This window comes from Hyla sarda, chromosome 3, assembly GCF_029499605.1.
Source record: "Hyla sarda isolate aHylSar1 chromosome 3, aHylSar1.hap1, whole genome shotgun sequence".
Classification (NCBI taxonomy): domain Eukaryota; kingdom Metazoa; phylum Chordata; class Amphibia; order Anura; family Hylidae; genus Hyla; species Hyla sarda.
The window spans coordinates 310990435-311011448 of record NC_079191.1 but is presented as its reverse complement, the minus strand read 5'-3'; the positions used below and the strand labels follow the sequence as shown (position 1 = coordinate 311011448).

At 43.9% G+C, this 21014-nt stretch overlaps 1 protein-coding gene across 2 annotated transcripts in view; it reads right to left on the bottom strand.

Annotated features, from left to right (window-relative positions):
- Positions 1–589: 589 nt before the first annotated feature.
- Positions 590–21014, bottom strand: part of SCAF8 (SR-related CTD associated factor 8) — a 137543-nt gene continuing 117118 nt past the window's right edge. For both annotated transcript variants that reach the window (XM_056567042.1, XM_056567043.1), the window contains 9 exons: positions 19962–20155; positions 19759–19859; positions 11943–12056; positions 11439–11595; positions 10807–10961; positions 10282–10426; positions 9953–10021; positions 6318–6515; positions 590–2864 (listed from right to left, as the gene is read on the bottom strand). In XM_056567042.1, the coding sequence (XP_056423017.1) occupies positions 1255–2864; positions 6318–6515; positions 9953–10021; positions 10282–10426; positions 10807–10961; positions 11439–11595; positions 11943–12056; positions 19759–19859; positions 19962–20155 (2743 nt within the window). In that variant the 3' untranslated portion in view covers positions 590–1254. The remainder of the gene's footprint in view (positions 2865–6317; positions 6516–9952; positions 10022–10281; positions 10427–10806; positions 10962–11438; positions 11596–11942; positions 12057–19758; positions 19860–19961; positions 20156–21014) is intronic.

Sequence of the window (21014 nt, the reverse complement as noted above, 5' to 3'; positions counted from 1 at the left end):
AACACAGAGCATCTTTTGCTTTTTCATAGCAGTTTAAGAAGTGAAAGGTGATCTCTGATTGGATGATACGAGCAACAAGACCAGTGTTTCTGCTAAACAATCTTGATAAATGTGCCCCAAGTTGGGTGGGAATGAAACACTGTAAAACAGTTAAGCAACACTTGTTATTATAGCTGTCACACGTCAAAAGTCATTAAGTCCCAGTCTTTAAACAACTTACTATGTTCTTTCCTCAAGAACTATTTCTTTATTGGGAAAACAAAAATGTTGTCAAGGCAACCTCTTTGATGTCTGAAATGCGCAAAAATGGTATTTTAGAAAAAGACAGAGACTTTTCTATTTCACAGTATGGTTGCTTATCCATTATTGTGCTCGAACGTAAAATGCCAAGGTAAGAAAGGTTCAGGTTTATCAAAAATGAGAGTTTCTGAATGCTTCCGGTGCCCTTTGCATATTTACATACATCAGATTGATGGAAATGAAAGCAGTTAAACCATTTTAGGGTCGCATAAGCAACATGGGAATGATTATACCAACACAGAAATGTGAAACAAGTTACCACTTTATCACATAGCAAGTTAAAAAAATACAATACCTGGAACACTGTTATCAAACAAATGTTTTATTAGGATCTAAAAACAGAATGCACCCAACATTAAACATACTTTTCAGTTTTTTTTTTTGTTTTTTACTCACTGCAGTACAAGAAACAAATCACAGACACTTAACTTTGGGATATTACATGGATTGTGGTGTTGACTTTACAAACCTTATCATGTCTTCCTTTACTTTTGCATCTTAGTACTGCGATCTGCCAAATACTAATTTCAAACCAATTTGCAGGAACATAAAAGAATCACAGCTTTATCTAGACTTTAAAAATCAGCAGCAGCCTGAAATGCAGCCAGTCCCAACATTCAACCCACCAAAAGCTGTAAAAATTTGAAATTCTTCCATAGGAAGTCTTTTTGCTGGACATTTCACAAATACTTCAATTCAAGTGATGATAAAAGCACGTGGGGCAATGTTTGTGATTCCTAATTTAAAAATAAAAAATCTCTACCTATCATGTTCAGATTAAGAGCAGTCTATACAAGTCAGTTGTACAGTTATTTAAGTGAAACGTGAACAGTTACATTAGATTAACTTAAGTCAGGCTGACAATAGGCAAACTAATAAGGTCCAGTCAGCCATTTATCTATCACTTTAGAGATGACAACTTTACAAAAGGTATCTTTACCTACTGAGTGATGATTATGTCCCCTCAGTTTCTGTGGTTTCAACCACTGGTTGGCTCTTTACTTCAGCCTCCTTGGCCTCTTTCTCTTCATTTATTTTGTCAGAGGTTGCCTTTTCACACAGTTCAGGATCATTCACACTTTTAACAGTTTGTTTTTTACTATCAGTCTCTGGCATTTCTCCATTGACCTGAGACACCTCATCAGTTTTTTCCTTGGTGGTAGAAGCCTCTGGAAAATACTCAAAAATCTGTGGCTGAGGTGTCATCCAGTTGCTTGATTGTCTCTCTCGTCCAAATCGGTTGCCATTCATTTCTCTGCGGAAATCTCGATCATCCCTATCCCTATGTCTTTCCCAAGAGCGACGGCGGTCATCATAATCCCTGTGTGCATCAGACTCAAATCCTCTGTTCCAACTTGGTGCATTCCTGTGCTCATGCCGAAAATTACCATGGCGAGGTCTGTCATCTGAGAAGCCCTTTGGGCCACCAAAACCAGGAAAAGAAAGGTGCTGTCTTTCGTCAAAATCCCCTCTATGGACCCATGGTTTATCTGGAGGAAACTGCTCTCTTCTACCAATATCAGATGGCAGTCTTCCAAAATGATCCCTCATATCTACAGGTGGCCTTCCAAACATCTCTCTACCGTCCATTGGTTGATGTCCAAAGTTTCTGCCTTCTAAAATTGGGCGCCCATAGTGATCTCTCCTGTCCACAGGCAGTCTGCCAAGGTGATCCCTTCCCTCTGGGGGTGGTCTCCCAAAATTATCTCTACCCTCAAGTGGTTGTCTACCAAAATTTTCTCTAATCTCAAGAGGATGTCTGCCAAAGGGCAGTAACAAATCTGATGGGGGGCTGCCAAAATGTTGCCTGGCATCTAACTGTAGTCTTGGAACATCATGAGCATCAGGAACATTTTTTAGCTTGCTTTCATATGAATGCATGTCAGGCCCTCTCAAACTTTCAAGAGAATGCATTTCAGCTTCCATTTCACTTTTATGTGCCCCTTCTGGAGATAACTGTCCTACCATAGATATTGTACCAAGTTTCTCCTGACTCTCACATGGGTCCACAACAGCCATATCCTGTGGCTCATGGTCATCCTCTACGTGTCTAACATCAATGTCCTCTCGAGAGCTCACACCTTCACTTTTCTGGCTTGCAACCAACGGCATGCCCTCATGTTTCTGTTCACCTCCAGAAGGTTGACTAACAGTCTCACGACTCTCTATGGGAGGGAACCGGTAGTCTTGGTCTCCTTCCTGTTGAACATTACCACTTTGCAAAGCAACACCTTCTTCTGGAAGAGGAGCACTATCATTACTTAGTCTAGATGAAATAGTGGGACGGGTAAAAATATCTCCGTGTGGAAAAGAAAGAGAATGTACAGGTGGATCAATAAGTCCCGGAGGAAGCATGCTCCTTGGTGGTGGTGGAGGGGGCATTGCTGGAGTTAATAAAGCAAATCTTGCTGTCGCTGGTTGGTGAAGTAACCCAGGACGAATATCCAAAAAAGGCATAGCTGCTATTCTTCCACCCATAGTTAAACCTGGAACAGGTGCTGTTATAGGAGGTTGTGGTTGCATTCCTAAGATTCCAGTACTGCTAACCACTGTACTTTGCGTTGCTGAAAAACAAAAAACAAAAAAACATATAGTTAGTATGCAGAAAAACAAATGGCCAGATTTTAACATTAATCAGATTTTAGGTCCACCATTTTAAGCTGAGTTTTTATTTTTGTGTTGCTATCACAATGGATTCTAAAGAGCTTACCTTCTAATGTTTATACCTCATATTTAACCGGTTGCCATCTAAGGATGAGCCGGCATGTCTTGAGATGGCAACCGTTGTATGATGAGGGCTCCCGACTCAAGCCCGCACCATACCGGCATGCCCTCAGCTGATTCCTGTAGCTGGGGGTTGGGCGTTAATAGCTGACATGCGGAGATTGCCGCGGCCTGCTATTAACCCTTTAGATCGCTGCTGTCAAAGTTGACAGCAGCGTCTACAGGGACATTTAAACCAGCCCTGGTGGCTCAATTAAACCAACCCTGGTGGCTCCGCGGGGGCGATCCACTGCTGAGGTAGCCGGAGGGCTTACCTCACGTCCTGTGCTGGCTGCTGCACTATGAATGATAAAGCCTGGCAGGACCAGACGTAATCCATCGAGCGCAGAGCACACAGATTAATGTGGTTCTATGGAACCACATTCATCTGTTTGAGGAATCTAATGATTCCTCCTAAAAGTCCCCTAAGAGGACTAAAAGTGTAAAAAAAAAAGTTTAATAAAAAGTTTTAAAACACACCCATTAACCCCTTCCATTTTAAAAGTTTAAAGCGTAGCTGTCATATCCAACAATTTTTTTTTATTTTTATATCACTCAGTACCTAATCCTGACCATGTACATCTAATTTTAATGTGTCTAGCACCTTTATTTTTTTTTATTACACTTTTAATTTAGCTTACTAGTCTGAATTCCTCTCAAAGGGAGGGGGTGTGGCCTCACTGTGCAGGTCTCCGCCCTTCCCTCAGTATGCTGTCTGCTCACATCTCCCCTAACATTAGCAAAACTACAACTCCCGGCTTGTCCTCACTGACAGTAGCGGGACAAAAGCTGACAGTGAAGGGATTTTCTGCACTCACAGCTGTCAATCAAGGTTTTGCATGCTTTACAACATATAAAAAGTTTTTGTATCTGACAGTGCCCATTTAAAACTCCCCCCTTTTCCCAAATTCCCTATAAAAAAAAATATAACCATAATAAAAAATAAACATATGTGGTATCGCCGCATGCGTAAATGTCCGAACTATAAAAATATTATATTCATTAAACTGCACGGTCAATGGCGTACACGTAAAAAAATTCCAAAGTCCAAAATTGCATATACCCTAAAAGAATGTGTAAAAAGTGATCAAAAAGTTCTATCAAAACAAAAATGGTACTAATAAAAACTTCAGATCACGGCGCAAAAATGCATACATCCCTGTATATGGAAAAATAAAAAAGTTGTAGGGGTCAGAAGATGACAAATTTACACATACAAATTTTGGTGCATGCAGTTATAATTTTTTTAAGTAGTAAAATAAAATCTATATGAATTAGGTATCCTTGTAACCGTATGGACCTACAAAATAAAGATATGGTGTTATTTTTACCGAAAAGTGCACTGCATAGAAACAAAAGCCCCCAAAATTTACAAAATGGCGTTTTTTTCAGGGCTGTGGAGTCGGTAGATAAATGTTCCGACTCAGACTCCGACTCCGGAGTTTTCTGTGCTTCCAACTCCGACTCCTCTGTACTAATATGTGAATGTATTTTATACATTCCTTGAAGGAAAGAAAGGCAACATACATGTCATTACCACAGGACTACTGGCTGGGAAGTCTACTGTATTGAACAGTTTGTGTGCTGATCGGCTGCTGAAGATAGCGCAGTGGGAGGATCCAGGAAGGGGAATTTATTATAAAACATGATTTCCCTGAAGAATCCCATAGTCAAGTTTAAAGGGGTACTCTGCCCCTAGACATCTTATCCCCTATCCAAAGGATAGGGGATAAGATGTCAGATCGCCGGGGTCCTGCTGCTGGGGACCCCCGGGATCGCCACTGCGGCACCGCGCTTTCATTACTACATAGAGAGAGTTCGCTCTGTGTGTAATGATGGGCTATACAGGGGATGGAGCAGCGTGACATCATGGCTCCGCCCCTCGTGACATCACGCCCCACCCCCTTAATGCAAGTCTATGGCAGGGGGGCGTGACGACCCCCACGCCCCTTACCATAGACTTGTATTGAGGGGGCGGGTCGTGACATCATGAGGGGCGGAGCTGTGATGTAAAGATGCTCCGGCCCCTGTATCGCCCATCATTACTCGCTCGCTCTGTGCAGTAATGATTTACAAAGGATAGGGGATAAGATGTCAGATCGCCGGGGTCCCGCTGCTGGGGACCACCGGGATTGCCGATGCGGCACCGTGCTATCATTACTGCACAGAGCGAGTTCCTCTGTGCATAATGACGGGCGATACAGGGGCCGGAGCATCACTACATCACGGCTCCGCCCCTCGTGATGTCTAGGGGCGGAGTACCCCTTTAAGTTAACAATCGAGTTTACATGTTTTTATAGCCTTATCTGAATGGCAGCAGTTTTTCCAATGGTTTACAGCTTCAGTCTTGAACTATTGACCCTCCATTCCCTTCACTCATGCGAGTGTCTTTAGTCCTGCAAAAAACCTATTTCCTTAATCCCTTATCAGTGAGAGGCTAGGTTACCCAATGAGTTCCCTGTAACAGCAGGACACAACACTATGGAAAGTATAAGTATTGCTGCTCCTAATTTTGCATTGTGGGCCAAATAGTAAAGCACATGAAAAGCATGCTTCTTCACAGTCACTTAACGTGTTTGTTTTGCGGTTACATGAGGCACTGCATGCATTGATCTTTATTCTTATAGTAAAGAATTCATTCATTATAACTTTTTGTGAATTGGGACATTTAAACTTGCTTTTTTTAATTCTTATTCCAATCTAAATTTAGTAGGAGTCTGAGTCGGTGCATTGTTTGCCGACTCCGACTCCAGGTACCCAAAGTTTCGTCCGACTCCGACTGACTCCACAGCCCTGTTTTTTTTTTTTTTTCCAATTTTGCCCCATAAATATTTTACTTCTGGTTTCGCCGTAAATTTTGTGGTGAAATGATTCATGTCATTATAAAGTACAATTGGTGGCGCAAAAATAAAGCCCTCATATGGGTCTGTATGTGAAAAATTGAAAGCATTATCATTTTTAGAAGGTGATTAGGAAAAAACAAAAACGGAAAAACCCTGTGTCCTTAACGGGTTAATAATAAAAATATATGTATTAATGCTTCATCAGGGAAAAAGTGACTTGTGTCACAATTTTAATGTTTACCCATGTTTCCTGCATTTTCCATAGGTACAAATTGTTATGTGCAAGCAATATAGAACAGAAAAAAAGAGTGCTGACCACTACAAAGCAAAGATGATGAGGAGCATAAGACATGCTAATTAGCTAGCTAAGCATCATAGTACAATAAAAGTAAAATCTGCATGTAGACTTACAACTTGCAGCAGTCCTTTCATTGACATTGTTTGCAGGATTTGGTCTTTTGTCTTCTTGGCCTGCTTGAGTACTTGAGGAAGGATTAAAGACAGATGGCGTTGATACTGAAGTGGTTACAACTGATGGTATTGGCAACATCAAACTGCTATATGACACTTCTTTAATGTCTGTAGACATGGGTAGTCGAGGAACCAAGGCTGCACAAGATTAAAAAAAAATTATAACTGTGTACTTGTGTAATATCAGAGTTGTCAACCAACTGAAAATTTCTGTAGTCTGTAAAATAGACGACTATTTTTTATGGTCCGTTAATGTGAATGTGACTATAATTATTTTACAGGTCACTGTAGCCATATTACACTTAAAATGTTGATGGTTCATATGTAAATAAAATGTATACAAAGAAGACATTTATTGTCATTTTTCATTTGTAAATCCAGTGAAAACCTGTAACCATATTTTGAATCTGTCACAGTCTATTTCTTTCATCTCCATGACTAAGACTTGTTAAGTCCAAACGCGTCGGAGGAGTTTCCTTCTGTGCATATGTACTTTTAACCCATTTTTGTGTTTTGGATTTTAATTAGGGATCAATAAAGTACTACTATTTTTACTTGGGAGCCGGACTTTTTCACCTTCCCTTTTTCTGATGATTTCACCTGGAGACACGGCTTCAGTGCACAGCCCGGAGCTTCCAACCTGAGATTTACTGTGAGGAACGTCACCTGTCTATGTGGATTTATGGGTGAGCTGATATAACTATTTTTCTTTGAGCTACTATTTCATTCAGGACAGAGTGTGGCTTTTAGGAAATAAATAAATGCATAGATTCTGTGTTTGCAGGCTGGGTTATTTTCCTGTGATGTCATGTTTACTGCCTAAAGGCTCTGACTTCCTGTTCCTTCCAGTGAACGTGACATCACAGGATAAGTCCATCCGGTGGGTGGGGGCAAACATCCCTCAAATGGACTGGCTGGAATTCAATATGAATTTTTATCCCCACGTCTGAAGACAGAGCCAACATTGGATGAAGCCTAGTGGAAGCGGGAGCAGTAAGGAAAGTATGATGTGGATTAGACCAGGGGTTGATAACTACCTTGTGGCACAGTGGTTAGCACTGTTGCCTTGCAGTGCTTGAGTCCTCCATGTGCTTGCATGAGATTCCTCCGATACTAGGAGTTTAAATTTTGAGCCCCACTGGGGACATGAACCAACGTGAGTGATGACAATCTCTGTACAGCACTGAGGAATAAGCTTGTGTTTGTGAGTACTACATGTCCCCTGTTTATTTACTGCTAAAGTATACTTGCAAAAGAATCCTGGGTCATCCAGGACCAGTGAAACCCTGCCCACAAGTTGTTGGCCCCAACCCATTTATGTACCATTGGTGACTTTGTCCCAGGTCAGTAACGCTTGTTAGGAGGTTTACACAGTGGTGCCAACCACGTGCTCCAGAATTACTGGTTACCTATCATCTACTGTATATGTATTACAGGATGACAACTCCTATGATGCAAAAGGTGGGGGTTGTAGCCCTACAACAGCTAAAACATGCTGTACTCAGCGTAAATAGTTCATAGAAATGCAAATGCAGTCAGCTCACCGTAGTCCTCCACAAGGTGTAGAGCCTCCAATCAAAGAACTTTATGAAAGAATGCCAGCAGTAAAATTATTTGCAGGTTTCAGGTCATGTGACCTTTCCTCAGATGCATGATTGGTGGTGGATAGATGTGGGAACATATAAGGGTAAAAAAGGGCAGGGGCATTGACTGCACAAAGGGGATTAACCTTGGTTAATCCCCTTTGTGCAATCAATGCACCTGATAACCTTGGTTAATCCCCTTTGTGCAATCGATGCACCTGACAACCTTGGTTAATCCCCTTTGTGCAATCATTGCACTTGATAACCTTGGTTAATCCCCTTTGTGCAATCATTGCACCTGATAACCTTGGTTAATCCCCTTTGTGCAATCAATGCACCTGATAACCTTGGTTAATCCCCTTTGTGCAATCATTGCAAATGATAACCTTGGTTAATCCCCTTTGTGCAATCATTGCACCTGATAACCTTGGTTAATCCCCTTTGTGCAATCGATGCACCTGATAACCTCGGTTAATCCCCTTTGTGCATTCATTGCAAATGATAACCTTGGTTAATCCCCTTTGTGCAATCAATGCACCTGATAACCTTGGTTAATCCACTTTGTGCAATCATTGCACCTGATAACCTTGGTTAATCCCCTTTGTGCAATCATTGCACCTGATAACCTTGGTTAATCCCCTTTGTGCAATCAATGCACCTGCCCTTTTTTTTTAGCCTTATATATTCCCACATCTCTCCACCACCAATCATGCATCTGAGGAAAGGTCACATGACCTGAAACGAGTCATGCAGAGAGTTTCCCGAGTTTTATTTTGCTACTGATGTACCTTAGACTATCCACTGTTGCTTGTTCTAAATGGATTTTTCAATAAAGGAGAAGTAATTTTACTGCTGGCATTTGTTCATAAAACTCAGCGAAAATAGTTTATTTGATAATATAAGTGATTTATAGATGCTACAGTGGTTGCAGATACCACCTTGTATAATACAATTATGGGGGTCTCTACTGGCCATGTCTGTCTCTATGGTTCCCTAACGTCACACATTTTTTTTATTTTTTATAAACAGCCAAAAATGCAAGTAAAAAATACCTATATATGCATATAGGTATTTTGAACCACTAGGAAGGAGCTAGGTGGAGGTCCATGTGCAAATATTATGAGGGTTGGTGGTACTGGGAGGAGTCTAAGACAGACACAGGGTAGATCTCAGAGTGGAGACTAGACCCAATCCTGTAGACATGCTTGGTTTGATAGGGGAGAAGGCAGGAAAAGGAAATTAAAAAAGTAAATACAGTATATAGCGCAGAACTGCACATACACTAGCTATAACAAAACAGGAGAATGAGAAAAAAAAAAAAAGTTACAAAGGGAGATTTGTCTAGGCATCTGCTACACTTCTGGATGTTATTTATATATTGATTTAGGTCTTGAAAACCCCTATTAGCTAGGATGGCGAGCTACATAACTGTAGCTAAAAGCTAAATTAGTTTTTGCTTAAATTTATAAAAAGAATATATATATATATATATAAATTTATGCTGACTTTAAGTGGAGCAAGACATAGCATTTTAGATGCTGGTCTTAAGTAAAACAGCACTGGCATTATATATACACCACTTCTTGACAGGCATGCCAATTTCTAGGGCAAATTATAGTAAATCTGAAGGTGGCCACAATCCCTCGCTAAGCCCTGACTACTCTTCTTCAAAGTAGTAATCTCACTGCAATCACAAATTTTTGTGCAAAATCTCAGACTTGTACACCAGTTTTCTGACATAGAGGCCTTCATGAATGCCACTCCATAGCACCTTAGACTTAAGAAAGAAAAAAAGTTCAACCTCTTTAAGACAAGTTTGATTAAGAAGCGGCAATACAATAGTAGCAGAACTGTATTCACACAGCAGTGGGATAATTTCCCTAGATCGATTACCTTATCCTATTATTAGTCAGACATAAACATCTGGAATTTTTTGGGAAACATTGCACATTTCATATAGATCTATGTATACATAATGTTAATCTTACCCACCTGTAGGAATAGCTGAGCTGATGGAAGGTGGGGGAATAGTGGGTGGGGGAACAGGTGGAGGTATGAAGCCTGTAATGAAAAAATTGAATATGTAATAAAATAAATGTTTTACATACTTCAAGGAAGATCATATTTCTGAGTAAAACAGTTTCACAGATATATTTTTCCACTGAAAAATATTATAAGCTAGATGTACACAGGATTTCATAACAACATGGTAAATTTAAAGCTGAAATGAAACCTAGAAAAAAAACAAAAAAAAAACAAAAACCTATGACCTCCACCTATAATACAAAAGAGAACTTTTATTATATAAAAAATATGCTTACCTGGAGGTGGCTGAGAAGGGTTAAAACTTGCACGCATGAACGGAGGAGGGGGAAGACTGGTGAAGCCTGGTGGTGGCACAGACATGGACACAGGAAAAGCAGGTGGTACCAAGCTCACAGCCGGGACAGTTGGTGTTACAGGAATCTGTTCATAATATATTCAATAAGGAGAAAAAAAATGAAATTTCTCTGCAGATAAACTGTGAAAAAGCATGTAAATAAAGTTGTGCCGATAAAGAAAAATAATACTAACAGGCAATTTAATAAGTATGATTGGATTCAATAAGTATAAGGGAAGTATATACACCATATAAAAGTAAAACCCATTGGTTCCATAAAAATATTGAAATTATCTTTTTATATACTTATCGCTTTTAGGGTAGGGTCAAAAGTAGCAATATGCTGTAGAAAATATGCAGCAAAATATTGCACATGTTACCCTACCCCTACACTGTATTGTCAGACATGGTGAAAAAGTAGCTAATGAGATTACTACATAAGCAGTGTAATATTTGTTTTTCTTACCTGAAGCATTGCAACAGGTGGATTATATGCCTCCGTCTGTGTTGTTATTATTGTGGTTTTTGGAACAATTGGACTCTGCACAGTAGTAGTAGGTACAGGAGCAGGTGCATGCTTCTTCACTGCAACAGGCTCTGTCTTCCTCTGTGTTTGCCATTCTACAATGCAAAAAAAAAAAGTATAATTTTAACTAAGAATCCTCTTAATACATGTACATATGTCTTCATACAATATTGAACTTTCGCTTAGTCAAAAGATTAAACCTGTTGTTTTTTTTTTAAGTTACAGTATCTCTGCAAACCATTATCCATTGAGTCTATAGTCAGTGAAAGAGCAGGAAAACAAATGGAGAGCAAGGTTAAAGCTAGTGTTATACTCAAGTAGCCATGAAAACTAAAGTTGGTAAGTTACCAAGAGGATTAGCGATGGGCAGGTGCTGGCAGGGTTTATGCTCAGCCCACAGAAGAGGTATAGCAAAAAATTTATACTGAAAAAATGTTCACTGAAAAATGTTTGCATTATGATCATAATCTTTTATATATTCTAATTAAGTGCATTCATATTTTAACTAATCAATCTAATTATGTACAAAGTAAAATAAAAAAATACTACTGAATACAATTTTTTTTTGTTACCATTATTAACAGTTTCCTGATCGATCATTCCACCTTCAGCAAAGTCATCTAAATAATCCAGCTTAACTTTCTCCCACGGTATATATGTGACGCCAAGATCAACATCCCAAAACTGCTTGTACTCTGTTTTCACTCCTTTGTTTAAAGCCCAAGCGATCTAGGATAATGATCCAATTACAAAATGTGTGCATGTGAAAATTAAACAAAAAAAAATTGATATACATATTTGAATTTATGTACTCAGCAGTTTCCACAACTTCAAGGCAATTCAATGAACAGTATTTAAGGTAGTCCAAAAAAAAAACTTCTCCCATATGCTATATATATATATGTATAAATAAATATTATATAATTTTTTCTCTCCTATAATAGAAATGCTACACTTTTAAATTTTCTTTCAATTCATACACTATATAAAAAATGCCGTACATGCTGATGGAAGTTTAGCATCAGATACCTGACAAACAAATTCTAAAGCAAAAGTAGAAATATCAGAAAGTGTACCTTGATTATTTTAGACCCAATCTTACAAGAGCCTGAGCTTAGCTTCTGAAGAGCCCGGAAAGCATCTTGCCTGTGAACCATGCAAACATAAGCACAACCACGGGGAGGTATCATCTGTGGAGATAAATAATAGTAATACATTAGTCAGACTGTCTTGTCAGATACCAAAATTATCTTTTTTTCATGGTAAAGCAAAAATCTACTTGGAATGGTATATTTTGCACAATGAGAAAGTTATTGCATTCATATAAAGCACACTGTCATCCTCTTAAATTTCCTCTGCAAATTTACATCTCATGAATATTAATTTACATCTCTACAAGGGGACAGTCAATGCAATTGGACAAAGATATCACCCCCCCCCCCCCCCCCCCCCCTTGCCTTCCTAAGCGCTGTTATTCATTTATACAGTTCAGGATACAACCACAATCTGTCATTTTCAAAAAAAAAAAATTAAAAACGACATGGTTTTGATAAATTAAGCGTGCAGAGTGGTAGCAAGGAGATTTTTGTTGTTATTGAGCCCCCTCCAGCTATTTCTCATTTCAGGGGCAGGACCTGAGGTGAGCTGTTTGTTATTAGTACACATACACACACACACACACAGTTATTTCCATTCCCTTAGGTGTCTCGCCAGTCATTCCACAGTACTGCCCCTTTGTCCTTTCTGCTAGATGACAACATAATGCCCGTGAAAGTGCCCTGAACTGAGGAGGATGGCACTGTGCTGGGGGATTATTTACACAGTATTCAACTATAGACAGCATGTGGTGGCGGGAGGGGGGAGGGAATTGTTTGGGGGGGGAGGGAATTGTTTGGGGGGGGAGGGAATTGTTTTTTTGGGGGGGGGGGGGGGATTGGAATGTTCCTTGTAAGGGTTTTTAAGGTACTCTGTGTGAAAGGTCCTATAAGAAAAGGAAGAGGTTACACTAAGAAGTGAGTGGCAGGGAGTGTGTGTGTGTGTGGGGGGGGGGGTTACATTTAGAGTTAGAAGGCAGCATTGTATACATAAATGAGTAGATATCTACACTAGAGTTGCCCAGAACTTTTTAGGTGGTCAAAGATGAGTTGGAAGCCTTGATTTAACTTTTAAGGACAGTGAGAATCCTCTAGGGAAGGCAGAAAGGCTCAGCTAACATTCACACAGTCCAGGTGCTGTCTCTACAGCACATAGCAATATCTAAGCCCCACACCAACTTTCTTTGTTCTGCCCAGGCAGTGGACAGCAAATTGCAGAGAGATTAGACACCTGGCAGCCAAGACTGGGATAAGGTATTATTTGTAAATCACTTAATTTACGAAAAATAATAGGAATCCTATGAGTAGATTTTTTATGCTTATCGTAAAATCTTTCTCGGAGGATCCATTGGGGGACACAGAGACCGTGGGTATATCTTGCTGCCACTAGGAAGCTGGCACTAGGCATACAAAAATAGTTGGCCCCTCCTGGCAGGATATACCCTGCCTACTGACTTTGATCTAATCAGTTTAGTCCCAAAGCAGTAGGAGAGGACTGACAGAAAAAGAAAACCAGCAGGTGTCCGAGGGAACCAGGCAAAAAGAACCGAACACAACCCCTCGGATCGAAAACTGAACCATAACCACAAACAAATGGGTGGTTGCTCTGTCCCCCAATGGATCCTCTGAGAAAGAGATTTTACGGTAATAACAAATCTACTTTTCTCGGTCGTCTCCATTGGGGACACAGAGACCGTGGGACATACCAAAGCAGTCTCCGGGGTGGGAAAAACACCCAAAACAGAATCAGGCAGAAGACTGAGCCACTTTCGCCTGCAACAACTTGCGACCCAAACCGGCGTCCGCGGGCGCAAAAGTGTGCACTTGGTAGAACTTGGTGAAAGTACAGTGGTCCCTCAACATACGATGGTAATTCGTTCCAAACGAGCCATCGTTTGTCGAATCCATCGTATGTTGAGGGATTTGTGCAATGTAAAGTATAGGAAGCTGTACTCACCTGTCCCCGTCGCTCGCGATGCTGTCCCCGCCGCTCGCGATGGTGACACCGGGCCTCCGCTGGGATCTCCGCTGTCTTCTCCGGTCCTCCGCTGTCTTCCGCAAGGCCTTACTGGGCCTGCGTAGCGACGTCATTACGCCACTGTGTACGCCATTCCTATTGGATGACGTGCGCAGCAGCGTATTGACGTCATCGGAGCGGGCCGAGAAGACACCGGAAGACCAGCGCTGGACCCGGAGGGCACCCCGGAGCATCGTGGAGGGGTAACTAATACTTACCGCACCACACGGGGAACATTAAGCTGCTATCCGGCAGCAGCTTAAGTATTTTGCGCTGCCCGATAGCACTTAATGCGATGGCCCGACATAAAAAAGCATCGTATGTAGATGCTGACATCGACATGCGATGACATCGACATGTCGATTTGATCATATGTCGGGGCCATCGTAGGTCGGGGGGTCACTGTATACAAGGACGACCAAGTGGCCGCCTTGCAGACTTGTAAGGCCAAAGCCCTATGGCCTAGCGCCCAAGAAGCCCCAATGGAATGTGTGGAATGCACAGTGACCCGAAAAGGTGGGACCTTCCCTTTTCGCCGGTACGATTTCGAGATGGCAAAATGGATCCACTGCGAGATGGTCGCCTAGGAAGCTGGAATACCCTTGCGACGACCCTCCGGAATCACAGAAGGGAATGTCTGCCACGAGACTGACCACATCCGCGTACCACATGCGACGAGACCAGTCCGGAGCCACCAGAATCGCTGAGATGCCCTCCGCCTTGAGCTTCCGAACAACCCTGGGAAGAAGTGGCGGGAAGAGGTAGGGGAGAACGAAGGGGGTCCAAGGGACCACAAGAGCGTCCTCCGCCAGAGAAGGGGATCCCGAAACCTGGACACGAAGTGAGGGAATTTCCTGTTCCGGCGCGACGCGAAAAGATCCACGTCTGGGGTCCCCCAACGGTGACAAATTTGATCGAAGACTTCCGGGTAAAGGGACCACTTGCCCGCGTCCGCGGTGGAGCGCCTCAGGAAGTCCACCTCCCAATTCTCGATCCCGGGAATGTGCACTGTGGAAATTGCTGGAACGTGAAGTTCTGCCAAAGGAGGATCTTCGACACCTCCCTCATGGCCCAGAGCTGCGGGTGCCTCCCTGGCGATTGATGTACGCCACAGCTGTGGCATTGTCTGTCTGCACCCGGACTGAAAGGCCCCGAAGCAGGCGACTCCAATGTAGAAGGCACAGGAAGATCGCCCTGAGTTCCAGAATGTTCATGGGGAGCCCAGACTCCGACAGAGTCTGGTCCCGAAAGACACCTCCCCAGCCGAAGAGACTCGCGCGCGTGGTAAGGACATGCCAATGGAAAGGCAGGAAGGAGCGACCCTCTCGAAGGAGGGGAGACTGAAGCCACCAAAGGAGGGAGCTGCGAACTCGGGGTGAGAGCCGGATTCCGTGGTGGAGGGATAAAGGAGACTTGTCCCACAGAGAGAATGGCCCACTGGAGGGGACAGAAGCGAAATTGCACAAAGGGGACCACCTCCATAGAGGCCACCATCTTGAACGGACATGCAGGTGCGGATGGGAACCAGACCCGGCCGCCAAAGGAAGCGAATCTTCGAGGGGAGCTCCCAGAGCTTGTCCTCCGGAAGAGAGAGACGAGCAGCCCCCGTATCGAAGCAGATCCTGATAAACACCAGGGATTGGGATGGAGACAGGTTGGATTTCGCATGATTGATGATCCAACCGAAACTGGAGAGAGTCTGTAGAGTGATGTTGAGGCTGGCCCGATTCTGTTCCAGAGAGGGTGCCTTGATAAGTAGATTCCAAAAAGTAGAAAACAGAGGATCGCTCTCACCACTGCAGATCAGGGTCCTTTATGAAGACATGCACGAAAATACAGATGCGGGGGCGCCTCCATGGTACTGTGTCCGTTTCGTGCAGCAAGTGCACTTCTTCTAGCCAATGCTCCAAATACGCCTTGATAAGTAGGTTATCTAGATAGGGGAGAACCAAGACACCCCGAGTGTGGAGGAGGGCCGCCACTGCGGCCAGCATCTAGGTGAAGACCTGGAGCACGGTCCCGCTGGAACAGCAAACCTGAGAAAACGCCGGTGGGCCGGAAAGATAGGGATGTGCTAGTAGACATCCCGAATGTTCACGGAGAAAAGGAACTCCCCCTGATCAATGGAGGCAACAACAGAGCGCAGGGACTCCATGCGAATGTGCTGCAGTCGCACATGACGGTTCAAAAGTTTCAGATCGAGAATAGGGCGAACCGTGCCGTCCTTTTTGGGAACAACGAAGAGACTTGAATAGAACCCTGAAAACCGTTCCCGAGGAGGGACCGGCACAATCACGCCCTGGGACAGAAGTGAACGAAGGGTCACCTGAAAAGCTGCAGCAAGATCGGGACGGAAAAATCGATTCCAGGGAATAGAAGAAAATTCTATGCGATAGCCCTGGGAGACAACCTCTCAAACCCAAGCATCCTGAACTTGCGCCAGCCAAATATCCCGACAGAGGGACAGGCGACCCCCCCACCCGAGGGGAGAACTCTGATGGGGGCGCACCCTCAGGCAGAGGTGGGCTTGCGAGTTCCGGATTTGGAAGAGGGGAGGTTGGGGCAGGAGTCTTGAAAGATAGGGCCCTCCTATCCTGAGGGGCCATCGGATTGTCTGTGCGGCCCGAGAAACGAAAGGAAGAAATCTTCCGCCATGAACCCGAACGGCGCGGAAGATTTTGGGGCAAGAAGGAATTCTTGCCTCCAATGGCCTCCGAGATGATCTCAACCAGGCGTTTGCCAAATAGCCGAGACCCCAGAAAAGGAAGTTCAGTAAGGGAGCGTTTAGAGGCCGCATCTGCATTCCAAGCCTTAAGCCACATGGAGCGCCGAAGAGCCACCAGATTGCCCAAGGCAAAGGCTGCGCAGCGGGCCGACTCCAAGGAAGCCGAGGAAGCACCCGCTAAGAACCCCTGGCACAATTGACCTGCCCAAACAGAGAGGACTTTGGAAACCCAGGTAGAGGCAAAGGCTGGGGACAAGGCAGAGCCTGCCGCCTCAAAGGCGAATTTCACCAGATTATCAATGCGCTTATCTGAGGGGTCTATAAAGGAAGCTGCGTAGGTCAGCGGTAGAGTAGTGTCTTTAGAAAGCCATGACACAGGAGGGTCCACCTGAGGAGGTGAAGACCACTTTGTAACGAGATCCTGGGGAAGGGGAAGCCCTGAGCTTCTTAGTTCCGTGGAAGCGTTTATCCGGATGCTTCCATGCCGCCTCTAACAGCTCGTCAAATTCAGTGTGTGGGCTGAAAACCTGGGGCGCCCAACGAGCGCGGCGGAAGGAGACTTCAGGGGTTGCACCAGAAGTTCCTGGGTCCTGTAGATGGAAGGTGTCCCTGACTGCCGACACCAGACTGTCCACCATATCTGACATACAGGAAAACTCTTCCGAGTCAGAGGGATGATCTGAATCAGAGTTCCCAAGCTCACCAGGGGACTGGGAATGCTCCAGAGAAGTTTTGGATAGGGAGGAGGTGGACCGGGAGTGGGGAGACCGGGAGCAGACACTGGGTTACCGGTTGCGGTGGTGCCTGGAGATGGAATGAGAGCGGGAGCGGTAGCTGAGGTGGGAGTACCCCACACAGCCTGACTCAGGGGAGGAAGAGCGACCTGGACGGTCCCGGGAGGGCCGTAGGGAAGGACGGGAGGGAGAACCCGCTGCCGTCTCCCTAGGGGCAGGGCGAATGGAGGACCTCCCCAAGGCGGAGACCACCTCCTGGGAAACCCTGGCCAAATTGGAGATCAACAGAGAGAGGAGACCCATTCGGGAGCAGAATCTGACCATCCGCCGGCTGGAGGACCATACTGCACGGTAGTCAGGGGAGGATTGGGTTGCAAGGATGCACAGGGTGGACAAGTAGGGTTAGAAGAACCGTCAGGCATTTTGGATTGACAGCTAGAGCAGGCGTAGTAAGTGACCAGCGCAGGGACCGCCTGCTGAGAAGGTTCGGACATAAAAAGGGCACTTACTACAGGAAGGAGTCCGCAGCATGGCTGATAAGAGCACTGCGGAAGGGGGAGAGAGTGGCGACCGGACACGGGAAACCGAGCTACAGCCCGGTGTTGCCTGCCCGCAGCCTGGACCCCTCACATGGAACATGGGAGCCCTCCGGGAGAAGTACCCCTCATGCAGCTGCAGACTCCGCAAGGTAAAGTGGCCCCCTTTGCAAAGGCGGGAATGTAGGAGACAGAGGGGAGCAGAATAAATGTTAACCCCTAGTGTGCCAACATGGCTGAGAAGCACCCCCAACCTCTACTAAGCCCCCAACTCAGCATCATGGAGAGGGGGAGAAGCAGCAGCTGCGGGAAAAAAAGGGGGGAAGGGGAAAGGGGGGGGGGGGGGGACGATGAAATACTCACCTACATAGAACACAGAGCATACTCACCCCAGTAGTCTTCGACTAGCTAGGGCCACTTGCCTTAAGCCGACCTGGCAAACAATTGGGGGACCCGGACCCAGGATACACCACCCAGCGCTGGTTGCTGGTGGGGAGGGGTTAGCGGTCCATTCAACAATGCACCATGCCCCTAGCTCGCAAGTGGGGGATGAGGCAGCGCCATGCTCCTGTCGCCCCACACTACAGAAAATAAAAAAGGGAGAAAATATCTAATTATGCCCTGAAACTAAGCAGAAAAAACAAAACAAAAGAAATAAGACCAGGTCTGGAGAGCTCCAGACCTGTGTCTGCGTCCTGCTGGACACTAAGCAAAAACTGAGTTGGTCAGTGTCAAGGGGTGGGTATATCCTGCCGGGAGGAGCTGACTTTTGTTTATTTGCCTAGTGTCAGCCTCCTAGCAGCAACAGCATATACCCCATGGTCCTGTGTCCCCCAATGAAGCGCTCGAGAAAAGGGAATTTATCAAGGGTGGTGTATGTGAACAATGTTTCCACCCCTTTAATTTGTGTGGTGGCAAAGTGTAAATGTGCCAAATGGTTGCAGGGCATGTGATAAATATGGTGCTAGCCATATGAGAAATATACACCATATTAGGGATCGACCGATTATCAGTAGGCCGATATTATCGGCCGATAATCACGATTTTGGACATTATCGGTATCGGCAATTACCTTGCAGATAATGCCCTGCCCCCCGGCCAGAGATGACCGTCGCTGCCGATGCCCCATCGCCTCCCCCCCATCCTTTGCCCACATACCGCCGCCGCCCCATCGCCTCCCCCCATCCCCGGTGTTATAATTACCTGTTCCCGCGGTCCGCAATCCTTCTGGCTCCTGCACTGTTGCTGTGAGCTGTGTAATGAGGTTGAAATAGCCGATAATTTATACCGGAATATCGGTATAAGTTATCGGCCGGAAAGGTGACAGATTATCGGCCCTAAAAAATCGATATCGGTCGATCCCTACACCATATGATAAATATGGTGCTAGTACAAAGTGTATCACTTTGTATGGTTCCTCCACTGCGACTTGTTCAGCCACAGAGGGTTGTGTCAGCAAGGTCTGGGCTGGTAGATACTTGCAACAAAGTGAGGTCTTAAAGACAAACTGCGACAAATCGCACATGATAAATTGATGACTACTACAAAAAGGTAACCAGACTACGGCATAGCTACGCAATGTCACAATGGAGTCTCTAAACAGCAACTGTAACAAATCGTGCAACACAACACCACAAAAACAGGGTAATACCAATGATAAATTCCCTCCATAGACATATGGAGGGAAGCTGTCAGAAACCATAGTGATCACTGAAAAACAAAAGTACCAAAGAGATGCACAATTGCTGAAATATAATATGCCTCTAAATAAGAACTGTCTACTTACATTGATAGATTCAATTTGTCCATACTCTTCAAATACATTGGTCAGGTCTTGCTGAGTTGCCTTTTTGTCGACCTGTCCCACCCATAATGTTGTACTGCACACTACATATTAAAAACAAAAAACATGACGTTTTGAAGTGTAAATGCCCCCAAGGTTCACAACCTGGTTACTACTAAAACTGTAAAATTTAATTTCAGACATACCACTAAGAGTTTTGGATCGAATAGGAGGCAGGCCCTTTTTCAGCCTTTCTTTCTCTCGTTCTCGTGCTCTGCTTTCACTGGAGTATGACCTTGAAGTCTTACGTTTTCTTTCCCTTGACCTCGAACGAGAACGTTTTCTATGCTTACGTTTTCTGGATCCAGAACGAGATCTAGAACGTCTTTTCCTAGGTGATCTTTAGAAATAATAAAATATAATGGGAAAAAAACACTGATGTGTAAGTTAGAATAAAATATCTAGGCCCTATCTTCCATTAACTTACAGGATGTTGAAGCAGTTTTACAGAAATGGAGCCAGAGTTGGAAGCACACAAGAAAGCATCATCATACACAGCCACTTGGCAAATGCATACAAATTATTTTATGATTTAAATGGGCATTGTCAGATTCAAAAACATGTTATATGTTGTACATCTTGATAAAAAAATTAACCTTTCTAATATACTTCATAAGAAAATATTATTAACCTTTTTAATCAAAATCATAGCTTATAAAATCATGGCTTTGGCAAATCACTCCTCTACTCTCGTCTTTCTGATAGGACTCCTCTGTGCTCTCTCTATTCCTACCAGACTGCAGAGAGCACAGAGGAGTGCTAGCCCACCCTCACTTACTAGACTTTGTCCATGTCTGTGCTTCAGCTTGGACAAAGTCAAGACTTAATAAGCCATGATTTCTATAAAAAAGCAAATAAATCATTCTTATAAAGTATATTAGAAAGGTTGATGTATTGTCAAGATGCACAACATATAAAAATGTTTTTTGTATCTAACAGTGCTCATTTAAATCAAAGCGTATTCATAAGTATACTTGTTCTATAACATTCACTGAGGGACAGGGGACTAGGTCAACAATTGTGCTGCAGTGATGGAGACAGCAAATCAAATGACGTATCCTCATGCACAGACATATAAATCCTATTATTTGCATGGTACATGTATACAGTACATTGGCACGCGTGCAGACTATGGACCAGGAGTCAGGTATCACATTACTTCATAATTACACAAGCAAACTTAAGTTATACATCATTCT